Below are 15461 nucleotides of genomic sequence, written 5' to 3'. Positions count from 1 at the left end.
TTCTTTGGGAGCTGGTGAAAATGTTCTAAAATCGACCTTGGTGTTGGCTGCAAAACTCTGTGAATACACTAAAAACCACTTTAACAAGGTGAATTGTATGGCATGTGAGTTATAGCTCAATAAAACTTTTACATACATACACACATACTTACATAATGGTAGGGGAGGGGGATGAAGCTCCGAGAGAGAGAGAAAGGTACTTTTAGAAAAGGTGGCAAGAAAGATGACCTTCAAACAAAAACGTTGTATGGAACAACAGCGACCTCCAGCGGTAGCTCTGGGTTAATGCCCCTCATAGGAGCCGCAGTTTGGGCCGCTCCATCTTAGGAGTCAGAATACCCAGGCTGCCACTAAGGAGGTGACAGGCCAGGCAGTGGGACTCTTGGGTCTCACCACCATTAGACAGCTGGGGAATGGGAAGGTGAATGGGGCAGAGTTTTCTGGATTTCCTTCCCAGTACATCCAGATCAAAAGAACACTTTAGCTGCCTTCATCGTCAAGATCATCCATTTCTTGTCTCCCTCCTCTATTCATCTCCTGATGTGACCCTTTGCCAGTGGTCCTCATCCCTGGCTGCACATCAGCATCACAGGTAGAAGGGGACTTACTCAACGCTAGGGCGTCATTTCTGGAGTACTATTTAATTGCAATTTGGGCAGTAGTAGTTTTAAATCCCCAGGTGATCCCACCTAAAAGAAGTGAGGGAAATTGGATTACCAGAGAAGCCAGGTTGTTGGTATCTGATGTGTTAAAGTCAGCCCAACTGGGCTCTTGGATCAGTTAATAAATCTAGGCCAGAACATCTACTCGGACTCCATTTCCCACGTCCATCTCTCCTTTCCAGGAACCAAAAATAACCCTGGGTAGAGTTTTATAAATCTATTCTAAACAAAGACATCAAAATTCACAGCAAACTACTTCTCTGCCTTCCTTTAAAGGTCTTCACATTAGCAGTCAAACAAAGGGGTGGCAAAATGTTGTATATCTATGAACTGCTACCAATATCCATGGAGAGCAGAAGGGTAGGATGGGGCGAATGCACAGCTGCTGTGACTGGAGGGAGAGCACTGCCACTTCAGCACTTTTCTGGGCCCTTTATGACCCACCCTGGCAACCAAGCCCCTCCAATCACTGTAGATGTAACAAATGAGAGGTGGCCAGAAATCAGAGTCCTCCAATCAAAATTTCACTCTGTGCCCCATGGGAGTGCTGTCAGACAGCAAGTAACTACACTGGACCCATATCACAGTCACTCTCTGATCAGTCCTATAACCATAACTATGATGTTACTACAGGCAGAGGGTTTTCTTAAGGAAATTTCTTTAACTTGATCATTTTTCCTCTTTGACATTAACCTTCACAGCCTCCTAAGAGTAAGGAAATTTCAGGAAACAATTTCCATGGAGGGCTGGAGTGTTTGCGATTAAAAGGGGAGGCATCCCCTCCAGACACACGTTCATTTGCTCTGAAAACACTGATGGGTCACAAACATGGTGTTGGGATTATAAAAATGAAGAAGGGTCAGAACAACCCAAGGACTGGAGGCACCTCTCCCAGGCCTCTCTCAGACCCTGCAGCGTCTCGTGTTACTGGGAGCGTCTCTCAATGTTCATCCCAGGGCCTGCCACTGTTAGTCAAGTTCATTCTCACAGGATGTTTTAGAGAGCAAAATGTTCCCATCCTTTCTAGCCTGCTCCATAGCCAAGTCCTACAGAATGTGAAGTGTGTGCTTTTGGTCACTCAGTCACGTTCAACTTTTGTGACCCCATGGACTGTAGCCCGCCAGGCTCCTCTGTCCGTGGGATTCTCCAGGCAAAAATACGGGAGTGGGTTGCCATTCCCTTCTCCAGGGGATCTTCCCGATCTAGGGATCGAACCCGTGTGTCTTGCACTGGCCAGTAGATTCTTTACCGCTGAGCTACCAGGGAAGTACAGCTCTCCTGGCGCCGCTCTCCAATGACTGTACCTGGTCCACTCATGCCTTGGGGTCTCCTTGCTTCACTGATGATAGATTGGTAAGTCATGTATTTTGCTCTAAGATATTTCAAGCCACAAACTCCTGGCGTGAAGTACAAGAGAAACAGCACGTACCTGCCAGCAGGCCGATGAGCAGCATGACTGCCCATCCCGACCAGGCATCCAGCAAACTCTTGATGAACTCCCATATGGACTCCTTGCTTTTGCTGGTTATCTAGAAATAAAAAAACATCAGAGCTGATGTGGATACACGTTCCAATTCAAACTTCCTTTTCTGCAACTGTTTCCTCAGGAAACAGGGTGACTGAGAAAACAAATGTAATTAAGCAACTAGATGGCCACTTAGGTGATTCTTTCAGTTACCGAGCATGATGGTCAAATGGGCTTTCTCATTCACAGAGCTATGAAGATGACGATCTCCAAAGAATCAGAATCCAAAAAAAATCACTTAAAAAAACCTTACTAAGCATGACTGGATCCCTGATTATTCCAAAGTCATTCTGAAGGGAGACATCACTTCGGTGTCAGCATTTTCAATACGAATCACTATTTCAACTTATGTTGTAAGGCCTGTTCACAAAAGACCCTCTTCAACAAAGATTTCATTTCCTTCTTTGGTTTCCCAGGCTACATGTTAATAGCAAGGATATCCTGGTCAAATACATTTTATTTAACTGGTACATTGCAAGCATAAGAACACGTGTGTGTGTGTGTGTGTGTGTGTGTGTGTGTGTGTGTTTACAGCTATGGACTTTTGGACATCTTTTTTCTAAAGTGTTTAACTTTTTTATTGAAGTATAGTTGATTTGCAATGATGTGTTAATTTCAGGTATACCACAAAGTGAGTCAGTTTTTTTATATATCTTCTTTTTCAGATTCTTTTCCACTATAGGTTATTACAAGATATTAAATATAGTTTCCTGCACTATACAGTACGACCTTGTTGTTATCTATTTTATATGTAGTAGTACATATCTGTCAATCCCAAACTTCTAATTTACCTCCTCCCTTCTTTCCCCTATGGTAACCGTAAGTTTGTTTTCTATGTCTGGGAATGTTTTTGTTTTGTAAATAAGTTCATTTGTTAAGTTTATTTGTATATTTTAGACTCCACATATAAGCGATATCATATTTGTCTTTCTCTGTCTGACTTACTTCACTTAGTATGGTAATCTCTAGTTGAATCCATGTTGCTGCAAAAGGCATTATTCCGTTCACTCTTCACGGCTGGACAGTACTCCACTGTATGCATACACCACACCTTCTTTATCCATTCCTCTGCCGATGGACATTTAGGTTGCTTCCATGTCTTACATGTAAACAGTTAAGAGTTTTCTCTAATATGCTCAGGAGTGGGATTGTTGAATCACATGATAACACTATTTTTAGTTTTTAAGGAACCTCCATACTGTTCTCCATAGTGCTATACCAACTGACCTTCCCACCAATGGTCTAGGAAAGTTCCTTTTTCTCCGCATTTATTATTTGCAGACTCTCTCTCCAGCATTTATTATTTGTGGACTTTTCGATGATGGCCATTCTGACCTGTATGAGGTGACAACCTGTTGTGGTTTTAACCAACAGCAAGAACGCTGAATGAGGCAGCATGGACCACATTTTCCAGGCAGATGGTTAGGTCTACAGACACTGTAGGAGCCCCCTTTTCCCTCCCTGTGTTAACAGAATCCTACATCCCTGAGATCATCATTCCCTACACCCTTAAGAGCAAGGGCTGGCAAACATTTCCTATAAACAGACAGAAAGTCAATATTTTCAGCTTGGAAGGTCAGATGGTCTCCGTGGCAACTACTGGAGTCTGCGGTTGTCACACAAAAAGAGCCATAAAGAGTACGCGCAGGCGCGGCTGTGTGCCAAGGCAGTGGGACTTCTGGGAACAGGCGAAGTGCTAGATTTGCCCACAGGCCACAGTGTGCCACCCCTGTTCCAGACGGAAGGCTGCCCCCTCGCCTCCATTCCTCCAGGTCAGAGCCAATCACCTGCATCAGTGTCTGTGGGACCTCACTCCCTACACATCTCTCAGCCTCCCTTCCCTGCCACTGTGTAACGTGGTGTGACTCGGGCTCACTCTGGATATGGCGGCTCATTCAGACTCTCTGAGCTGTTCTCACCTTTGTGGCTGCTGCATCTCTGACCTGACTTCTCGGTGGAAGGTGCTCCATCCTCGTCACTCTCTCCCCCTTTCATTTACAGCCACTCTGCTGGTTGCCCTCCTTCACCTAAGCATCCATCCCTGGTCCCCAGCCCCTCCCACGGAACCCACTAAATCCTGGCAACACTCCTGATCTCTCCCTCTCCAGACCCAGGCCACCTGGACCACTTCTAAAGCTTCAGCACCTACTCACATGCCAAGGACACCTCATTCTCCACCACAATCCTGACCATGCCCTTGAACGGTACAGGGATGCAGGCTGGACAAACAGCTCAAACTCACAGCAGCTAAAACACAACTCAGTGGCCTCCCCCTAAAATCTGCTGCTCTGCCTTTCTCCCATCTCGTCATCCAAGGCCTCACCCGCTTCTGACCACAGCCAGGCCATCATCCTGACCCCAGTACTGCCCTCCATCCTGCCAATGGCTCCTGTGAAGGATCGTGACCCCAAGCCTCTCTTCGTTGGCACTCTTGTCAGATCGTCTTCCTTTCTCCTGAACTCATTTCCAACCTTCCTGTTTGCCCCCTGGTGGAACATCTCTCTTGTGGCCATCAAAAGGAAATGTCAACTCTTCTACTCAGTCATTCCCAACGTGGCCCCATTGCCCATGCACCCAAACTCATCTCCAGTCCTCTCCTTCCTTGAATCTGCCACCAGACCTCAGAGCTCCTTAAACTGCCTTAATGTGCAGTCTTTCATGTTCCTGTGACCTAAAAAAGGGCAGCTCCTGATTAGGACCCTTTCCCCTTCCTCTGCCTAGCACACTTACTCATCCATCAACACGCCATTGAAATGCCACCCGCACTAAAAAGTCCCTCCTTCACGGCCCCTCCTAAATGATCCCACAGCACTTGATACACAACTTTATTGGAGTCCATTAAAATGCATCTTGATGCCAGCGAGATGCCAGGTGCTGTAATATGTGCTTTCATACACATATAGCCTCATTTATCTATAGGTATAATTAACTTCATCCTTGCAAATGAGAAGACAAGGTCCAGAAATAGCACCCCAAAAGTGACCCAGTCTGAAGGTGGCATGGTCAGGATGTACTCCATCTATCTGGTTCCAGAGCCCCCTCCTCGCCCTCCACACCACACCTTGGTATGACACAGCCTCCCACCCAAAGCACCTGGTACTATAAGTATCTGTTCACATCACTTCCTTCTCTTCTCTAGACCCTGCCTTAGAACATGACGCATGAATCCAAGTACTAGCTTGGTAACTATCTGCTGAAAGCATGACTAAGCCCTCTGAAGGGATTCCCCTCAATGTAGCTTTATGAACAGCACAGACCTTCCTGTGTCTGTCGGTGTCCCGTGATTTTTCCCTCAGCCAATCGATGGTGTGGAAGTCCTCATATGTCCCCACATCGGGGAATGGCTCGTCGAGGAAATCCATCAGGTTTCCAGAACTACTGATCACTCCTGTATTGACCATGCTACTTACATCTGGAAGAGAAAATCTGTGGTTAGAAATGAAAGCAGGGCATCTGCACAGTCCTGGAAGGACAGTCTATGTGCTCTATTTTCTGGTACCAGAAAGACTCATTTCAGCATAAGTGGTTCTGCTGTGATGAAAAGAGTCTGTCTTAGTCAGCATCGACTGCTGTAACAAAAAATACCACAGACTGGTTGGCTTATCAACAACATACATTTATTTCTCACAGTTTCAGAGGCTGGAAAGTCCAAGATCAAAGCACTAACAGATTTAGTGCCTGCTGAGAATCCACTTCCTAGTTCATGTGGCCGTCTACTCACTGTGTCTTCATGTGATGGAGGTCTCTGGGTCTCTTTCATAAGGGCACTAACCCCATCCAGGAGGGCCGCATCTTCATGACCTCATCACCTTCCAAAGGTCCCTCCTCCTAATATTATCATACTAGGGATTAGGTTTCAACATATCTTCCCTGGTGGCTCAGATGGTAAAGCATCTGCCTACAATGTGGGAGACCCGGGTTCAATCCCTGGGTCAGGAAGATCTCCTGGAGAAGGAAATGGTAACTCACTCGAGTACTCTTGCCTGGAAAGTCCCATGGACGGAGGATCTTGGTAGGCTACAGTCCATGGGGTCACAAAGAGTCGGACACGACTGAGCAACTTCACTTTCACTTTGGGAAACCCAAATATTAATTACTTATTATTTGAGGCAGTTATGTGCTATAAAGTCACCATGGCCACTGAATTCGTGAGTACTGAAGCACGGTCCCTAAGAGAATTGTAAGGTTAGGTTACTTGAAGCCTTTAGTCACAACATCAATATATAACTTTATTTTGTGTTTCCTTTTAAAGACACCTTATCAGATACATATGGACTTCCCAGATGGCTCAGTAGTAAAGAATCCACCCACCAATACAGGAGGTGTGGGTTCAATCTCTAAGTTGAGAAAATACCCTAAAGAAGGAAATGGCAAATCACTGCAGTCTTCTTGCCTGGGAAATCCCATGGACAGAGGAGCCTGGTGAGCTACAGTTCATGGGGTTGCAAAAGAGTCACACACAACTTAGCAACTAAACAACGACAGCAAAAATATCAAATATATATTGTTGACTCATTCACATTGAACTCACAACAACAGCACTGTCACTCATGCTGCAGGAAGCTTGTCTAACACACGTATTTTCTCCTTAAGGCATAGCGTAGCCTTCTCAGGCTCAGAAACACTACAGGCCCTCCTGCCCTGAATCTCAGGGCTGTTGGAAACAATGAAATTACCAGTAAAAAAAAAAAAAAGGAACAAAAATGGGAAAAATATGGCACTAAACAAATTGTGAAAAGGACACTTGTTTCTGGTCTGGGAACTAAAACAAGATGGCTGAGCACCACCTTCTCCAACCTCAGCAAGGATCACACATTTCTGGCAGCTCACCATGTGCACTCAGCAAATGACTGGGCCAGCACCACAAGTATTGAGTGCTCTGGGGCTTACAAATACATTTTAGTGAGAAGGCAAATTCACAAATACGGAGCCAGTTATACTGACAGTCGACTATACACATTTCTGGAAAACCTCACATTCTGCAAAAGCAGGTCATCAAAATGAGAGAGGTGGTGGAGTGGAAGGGAATAGGGTTGAGGCCTATCACTCAAAACCAAAGCACTGTAATCAAACCAGTAACCAGCTCCCCTAGGAGATAAAGTGGACCATGCAGGCAGGCAGCCTCTGGGGCTGTAGTGTGGATAGCCAAGACCTACAAAGGTCTGTCAAGTCAAAGCTATGGTTTTTCCAATAATCGTGTACAGATGTGAGTATATAGAATTTATATATATAGAAGGCTGAATGTAATATTCAGGCTGAATATAAAGAAGGCTGAATGCCGAAGAACTGATGGTTCTGAACTGTGATATAGGAGAAAACTCTTGAGAGTCTCTTAGACAGCAAGGAAATCAAACTAGTCAATCCTAAAAGAAATCAACTCTGAGTATTCTGTGGAAGGACTGATGCTAAAGCTGAATCTCCAATACTTTGGCCACCTGATGCAAAGAACTGACTCGCTGGGAAAGACCCTGATGCTGGGAAAGATTGAGGGCAGGAGGAGAAGGGGGACGACAGAGGGTGAGATGGCTGGATAGCATCACCGACTCAACAGACATGACTTTAAGCAAACTTCGGGAGATGGTAAAGGACAGGGAAGCCTGGCGTACTGGAGTCCATGGGGCTGCGAAGAGTGAGACATGACTGAGTGACTGAAAGACACCACCACCAGGAGCAGCAATGGGAGAGTGAAAATGCTGGTGAGACTTAACTGGTGGGAGAGTCATTCTATGGTCTGAATGTTTGTGCCCCAATCCCAAATCATACGTTGAAACCCTAATCCACAATGGATAGTATTAGAAGGTGGGATCTTTGGGAAGTGATTGGATGCTAAGGGCAGAGTCCTCATAAATGGGATTAGTGCTCATATAAAAGAGGCCCCAGGGAGCACACTGGCCCCTTCCACCGCATAAGTACACAAGAAATCTGTGACTGGGAGAAGAGCCCTCAGTCAACCATGCTGGCAGCCTGATCTCAGACTTCCAGCCTGCAGCACTGTGAGGAATAAATATCTGTTGTTTATAAGCTACCCAGCCTGTGGTATTTTGTTATAGCTGCCCGAACAGACTAAGACAAGCCAAGAGCCATGCCAGGCTGGAGGCACACTGCCCTGGGCAAGCTGCCCTGAGTGCAGGCACTCACTTCTAATTTTCCTTAAAATCCAGTCAAAAGGGCGCCTGCTGCCAGGGCAGTAGCAAAGCTGCGTGTTTCTTCCTCTCTGCCTAAGATAACAATTCCGCTCCCATCACCCTGGCTCCCCTCATCTGGAAAACAATTGCAAATAAACCAAGACATCTCCTGCAGTTATACTGCCATTAGAACCTGATTTACAGATCACATAGGAACTCATTCGACCCAGAGAAAACACTCTGCAGCAGGACCAACACTCACCCCCAGTTAGCAAGAAAAATCATACACTCTTACAAAGACAGGAGGAATAAGCACTAAATTAAAATTACTTTGGCAAACAGCATGGCAATGTGAATTATAAGGTGGAGACCACAAAAGTGCCAGCATAAGATGGTTAAAGAAGGGAAGGGTAGTTATTAAACTATTTGAGCACAAGCTTCTCTCACTGCTTTATGTATTTTTATATCTGGAGGACTCACCCATGACCTGACAAAACTGCATTTTGATCCATTGAGAAGTCGCTACGGGCAAAGTGGAGTAATCACCCTACACACAGTAAAGTGGCCATAGTAATGGATTTATTGACAGCGCAACTTAGCTGCTTTTAAAACTTTAGAAGTTTGCGGTTTGAGCCATGCCAAGCTGAAAACTATACCCACTGATGAGTGCCCAGCAAAGAATACTGCAGAAGTCAGTAGCAACCAATAAGAAAAGGGAAGGCATAAAGTTAGAAAGCAAAGATTTCATTCTCACTTTTACAAAAACAAGATGGTAATAGCCTTGTATTATATGCGGTAAAGAAAATCTCTAATGGGAAAAAAGAAGGCGGCAGGCTGTTAACTCACCACAGGGAGCCCCTGTAAGAAAAACCTAACCGGCAGCAGAGCAAAGAACTCCAGACACTTGGATGTTCTATTATAAAGAAGTTCATGTTACCTGAAGCTTAACCAAATCTCTAAACAAGCAACAACTCCGGGCAATAATGGTTGAAACAAAAAGTCACTCTGGAGAACAACTGCAACTTTAAACTTTTTGATAGAGCATGGCATGGCCATGACAATCAGACATAAGCGGAAAAGGGAAATAGATATGATCTAATCTGTAGATCTAACTGGGGGCCTTTTAGGGGACTCAGAAGGAGGTGGTAACTTTGCATAGTTCCCTGGCCAGGAACTGAACCCAGGCCCCAGCAGTGAAAGTACCAAGTCCTAACCACTGGTTGTTGTTGTTGTTGTTCAGTTGCTAAGTCATATCCAATTCTTTTGCGACCCCATGGACTGTAGCTTGCCAGGCTCCTCTGCCTGTGGGATTCTCTAGGCAAGAATACTAGAGTGGATTGCCATTTCCTTCTCCATGGGATCTTCACGACCTAGAGATCGAACCCACATCTCCTGCATTGGGAGACGGATTCTTTACCACTGAGCCACCTGCAAAGCCCCTCTAACCAATGGAACTTCAGGGAATTCCCCTGGCCACATTACTTTCATTGAGGAAGTCACAAAAACGCCGCTCAGGTTCAAGGGGAGGGAAGGAAATTCCATTACTTTTAAAGGGAATGGCAAGGCTCTAGAAGAGCATTCAAAATCAGAAATATTGTACCATTTTTCAAAAATACAACTTACCACCCAACTTGCAAAAAAAATCTTGGAAAATTCGGAAAAGTAGCAAGAAGAAAATAGGAATTATCTGTCATCATACTGAAAGTGTCAATAGCCTCTGTAGGCAGGCCAGAGGTCCCCAAGCAGCAGGAGGAACTAAAACTGCAAGTGGCAGACTTTTTTCTTTTCTCTAATCCCATGTTGTCATGGCAACACCTGGTTCTGCCCGAAGGTAACTTTATCCCAAACCTTGAGCTCAGTTCAGTTCACTCAGTCATGTCTGACTCTTTGCATCCCCATGGACTGCAGCACACCAGGCTTCCCTGTCCATCACCAACTCCCAGAGCTTGCTCAAAGTCATGTCCATCGAGTTGGTGATGCCATCCAACCATCTCATCCTCTGTCGTCCCCTTCTCCTCCTGCCTTCCCTCTTTCCCAGCATCAGGGTCTTTTCCAATGAGTCAGTTCTTCCCATCAGGTGGCCAAAGTACTGGAGTTTCAGCTTCAGCATCAGTCCTTCCAAGGAATATTCAGGACTGATTTACTTTAGGATTGACTAGTTGGATCTCCTTGCAGTCCAAGGGACTCTCAAGAGTCTTCTCCAACACCGCAGCTCAAAAGCATCAATTCTTCAGCAATTAGTCTTCTTTATGGTCCAACTCTCACATCCATACATGACTACTGGAAAAACCATGGCTTTGACTAGATGGACCTTTGATGATGAAGCAATGTCTCTGCTTTTTAATATGCTGTCTAGGTTGGTCATAGCTTTTCTTCCAAGGAGCAAGTGTCTTTTAATTTCATGGCTGCAGTCACCATCTGGAGCGATTTTGGAGCCCCCCAAAATAAAGTCTGTCACTGTTTCCATTGCTTCCCCATTAAGTGATAGGCCCATATGCCATGATCTTCGTTTTCTGAATGCTGAGTTTTAGGCCAGCTTTTTCACTCTCCTCTTTTACTTTCATCAAGAGGCTCTTTAGTTCTTTTTCACCTTCTGCTATAAGGGTGCTATAATCTGCATATCTGAGGTTATTGATATTTCTCTTGGCAATCTTGATTCCAGCTTATGCTTCTTCCAGCCCAGCATTTCTCAAGATGTACTCTGCATATAAGTTAAATAAGCAGGGTGACAATATAAAGCCTGACGTACTCCTTTCTCAATTTGGGATCAGTCTGTTGTTCCATGTCCAGTTCTAACTGTTGCTTCCTGACCTGCATATAGATTTCTCAGGAGGCAGGTAAGGTCGTTTGGTATTCCAATCTCTTTATTTTCCACAGTTTGTTGTGATCTACACAGTCCAAGGCTTTGGCGTAATCAATAAAGGAGAAATAGATGTTTTTCTGGAATTCTCTTGCTTTTTCAGTGATCCAATAGATGCTGGCAATTTAATCTCTGGTTCCTCTGCCTTTTCTAAATCCAGGTTGAGTATCTGGGACTTTACATTTCACATACTGTTGAAGCCTGGGTTGGAGAATTTCAAGCATTACTTTGCTGGCGTGTGAGATGAGTGCAATTGTGCGGTAGTTTGAACATTTTTTGGCATTGCCTTTCTTTGGGATTGGAATGAAAACAGACCTTTTCCAGTCCTATGGCTACTGCTGAGTTTTCCAAATTTGCTGACATATTGAGTGCGGCAATTTTTCTTATGGAAATGTCTTAAGCTATGTTAATGAACTATGCATTTGCTTGGAAATTTGCCTTTCTTCAAGATTCATGTCAATTGTTTTACGGCCTGGGATGACTCACCTTGTGCTGATGCCATCTCAAAATGCATGTTGTGGGTGAGGGGCCTGATGTAGCTCTCTCAGTTTTGAGGTGTTTCCTTTCTCTAATTAGCAACTTGCTAATAGCTATATTTCTTTCCCCAAAAAAGGCAATGCCAAAGAATGCTCAAATTACCACACAACTGCACTCATCTCACACATTAGTAAAAGTAATGCTCAAAATTCTCCAAGCCAGACTTCAGCAATACGTGAACCGTGAACTCCCTAATGTTCAAGCTGGTTTTAGAAAAGGCAGAGGAACCAGAGATGAACTTGCTAACATCTGCTGGATCATTGAAAAAGCAAGAGAGTTCCAGAAAAACATCTATTTCTGCTTTATTGACTATGCCAAAGCCTTTGACTGTGTGGATCACAATAAACTGTGGAAAATTCTGAAAGAGATAGGAATACCAGACCACCTGACCTGCCTCTTGAGAAATCTGTATGCAGGTCAGGAAGCAACAGTTAGAACGGGACATGAACAACAGACTGGTTCCAAATGGGAAAAGGAGTACGTCAAGGCTCTATATTGTCATCCTGCTTATTTAACTTATATGCAGAGTACATCATGAGAAACGCTGACTGGAAGAAACACAAGCTGGAATCAAGATTGCCGGGAGAAATATCAATAACCTCAGATATGCAGACGATACCACCCTTATGGCAGAAAGTGAAGAGGAACTAAAAAGCCTCTTGATGAAAGTGAAAGAGGAGAGGAAAAAGTTGGCTTAAAGCTCAACATTCAGAAAACGAAGATCATGGCATCTGGTCCCATCACATCATGGGAAATAGATGGGGAAACAGTGGAAACAGTGTCAGACTTTATTTTGGGGGGCTCCAAAATCCCTGCAGATGCAGCCATGAAATTAAAAGAAGCTTACTCCTTGGAAGGAAAGTTATGACCAACCTAGATAGCATATTCAAAAGCAGAGACATTACTTTGCCAACAAAGGTCCATCTAGTCAAGGCTATGGTTTTTCCAGTGGTCATGTATGGCTGTGAGAGTTGGACTGTGAAGAAAGCTGAGAGCCGAAGAATTGATGGTTTTGAACTGTGGTGTTGGTGAAGACTCTTGAGAGTCCCTTGGACTGCAAGGAGATCCAACCAGTCCATCCTAAAGGAGATCAGTCCTGGGTGTTCATTGGAAGGACTGATGTTGAAGCTGAAACTCCAGTACTTTGGCCACCTCATGTGAAGAGATGACTCATTTGAAAAGACACTGATGCTGGGAAAGATTGAAGGCAGGAGGAGAAGGGGTTGACAGAGGATGAGATGGTTGGATGGCATCACCAACTCAATGGACGTTGAGTTTGTGTGAACTCCGGGAATTGGTGATGGACAGGGTGGTCTGGTGGGCTGTGGTTCATGGGGTCAGAAAGAGTCGGACATGACTGAGAGACTGAACTGACTGACTGACCAATAGGTATATAACTCCTTGCTAAAACTAGCAAGGAGGCACTCTTTCTGTCCCCTCCTGATGTCTGTGTCAGAAGCTTTCTCTATCTCTTTTATATTTTCAGTTCAGTTCAGTCACTCAGTCGTGTCCAACTCTTTGCGATCCCATGGACTGCAGCAATGCCAGGCTTCCCTGTCCATCACTAACTCCCAGAGCTTGCTCAAACTCATGTCCATGGAGTCGGTGATGCCATCCAACCATCTCATCCTCTGTCATCCCCTTCTCCTCCTGCCTTCAATCTTTCCCAGCATCAGGTTCTTTTCCAGTGAGTCATCTCTTCACATCTAGTAGCCAAAGTATTGGAGCTTCAGCTTCAGCATCAGTCCTTCCAATGAACATTTAGGACTGATTTCATCTAAGATTGACTGGATTGATCTCCTTGCTGTCCAAGGGACTCCCAAGAGTCTTCTCCAGTACCACAGTTCAAAAATCTGTGGTTTTTTACACTTTAATAAAACTTTATTACACGAAAAGTTCTGAGCAATCAAGCCTTGTCACTGGCTCTAGATCGAATTCCTCTCCTCCGGAGGCCAAGAATCCCAGCGTTGTTCACGGCTCCTAGCAGCAACCTTTCAATACTTCAGAGAGAGATTCACTGTAACATGCTGGTATATTTTCTTCACAGATATATTTTAAAAGACTTCAAAGTATCACATATCTGGCTGTTTAATTTCATGCTTTTCCCCTCTACATTTTTTGAATAATTACCACTGGAAAGGCACCATGGCATAGTGGTTAAAAACACAGGCTTTGAAACAGCACTGCCTTGGTTCAAATCTCAGCTCTGCCACTGAGTAGCTCTGTGATCTTAAGCTAGCTGCTTAACCTTACTGTGCCTTGGTCTACCCATCTCTGAATTTGGGGGCGGGGGCAGGGGTAGGGGCGGTCTAACAGCATCTACCTCCGAATTTTGTTAGCACACTTAAAGGGCAGACATTTGTGAAGCACTTTACTCCTGATACAGGATTGCTGGGGCTTCACAACCGTTTGTCAAATGAAAAACCTGAAGTGTTTCATGAAAACACGTTTCCTTACCACCCCACACGTTCCCTCGTTCTCACAGTTTATCTAATCCATCCTTTGATGTCTGCAGCTGACAGAAGCAACCTGATGGATCCCATTTCTGCTCAAGGAGATTAAGCAAAGTCAAACTGAACTTCTGGGGGACCCTTGGTGATTTCTGTTTACCAAGAACCCGTGAGGCCATTAAAACATGAACCCATGCCTGGCATTTTAAATATCTTTTCCTGAAAACTCTTCAAAGTCTTTACATTTATCAGAGACTATTTTCTTTCAAATGAAAGACATCTATTTTCACTAACAGAGAAATCGGCATTAATCCCATCTGGCTGTGTGAGCGCCACTGATCTCCACTGACCCTCACTCCCTCCTCTCAAAACCCAGAGTCCTGGGCTGGACTGTTTCTCAGGTGCTTTCCACTCCAGAGCGCACGCACATGACACAGAGCCTGAAACTTACTACTAGCCCCTTTCACATGTGTGGGGACAAGCAAACATTTTTTAATTCCTCAAAACTTTTTGTCTCTGTACAGATATTGGTTAAGCTTAGGGGACTTTCCAGAAATTTCAGAGCTATCTTTACCGCCAACTGTTTATATCAGTTATTACAGAGCAGAAAAGCATCTTTTAAAAAAATATACTCTTCCCTGTTGGCAAAGTTAAAATGAGATCATCTGAGTGATAATCTCACATCCTCAAAAATTATAGTAATATATGTGAGCATATTGCTCTTCATACTTACAAATGGGAATCCAGAAGTATAACACACAAGAGATTACTAAACACACAGAAAAAGTGAGCCCCGGGTAAGTAGGGGAATCTTATAACCAGCAAGAAGCCAAGAGTCCGTGTTCCCTTCTTTGATGGAAGTGCATGCGTACCAGTAGCTGCCACTCTAATTTTTCTCCAATCAGACCAGATGGAAAGAGCAATCAGGAAAGTGGGGTGTGGAGCTGGGCATATGGGCATAATCACCGGGGAAGTCCAAGAAGCAAGTTATTTACAATCTTCTGTTATGCCCTGGTTTTGGTAGAACTCCAGTTTTAGTAAACAGAAGCAGCAAATCGAATGTCCTCATTTTAGCTACATTCTAGAAACTGCTCTGCGCTACTCAGCTGGCCTGGGGGCAGGTCTGGATTACCCTGTGGAAAAGTCAGACCTTCCCCTGGTCAACCTTTGTGTCACCTGTATTTGGAAGACGGGCACGGAAGAGCAAACAAGGTGGCTGCCGTCTTGGAGCCTTTTCCTTTTGGCTTACAGAGATGCACAGGGGGTGATAGCGATTGTTCTTTTTCTACATATTTTTAGATA

At 44.6% G+C, this 15461-nt stretch overlaps 1 protein-coding gene across 2 annotated transcripts in view; it reads right to left on the bottom strand.

Annotated features, from left to right (window-relative positions):
- Window positions 1-15461, bottom strand: part of CLCN4 (chloride voltage-gated channel 4) — a 69792-nt gene that overhangs the window by 33684 nt on the left and 20647 nt on the right. For both annotated transcript variants that reach the window (XM_018044721.1, XM_018044722.1), the window contains 2 exons: window positions 5445-5599; window positions 2092-2191 (listed from right to left, as the gene is read on the bottom strand). In XM_018044721.1, the coding sequence (XP_017900210.1) occupies window positions 2092-2191; window positions 5445-5588 (244 nt within the window). In that variant the 5' untranslated portion in view covers window positions 5589-5599. The remainder of the gene's footprint in view (window positions 1-2091; window positions 2192-5444; window positions 5600-15461) is intronic.

This window comes from Capra hircus, unplaced genomic scaffold (assembly GCF_001704415.2).
Source record: "Capra hircus breed San Clemente unplaced genomic scaffold, ASM170441v1, whole genome shotgun sequence".
In the NCBI taxonomy this organism is placed as follows: domain Eukaryota; kingdom Metazoa; phylum Chordata; class Mammalia; order Artiodactyla; family Bovidae; genus Capra; species Capra hircus.
This window is presented reverse-complemented; position numbering and strand designations above follow the sequence as displayed.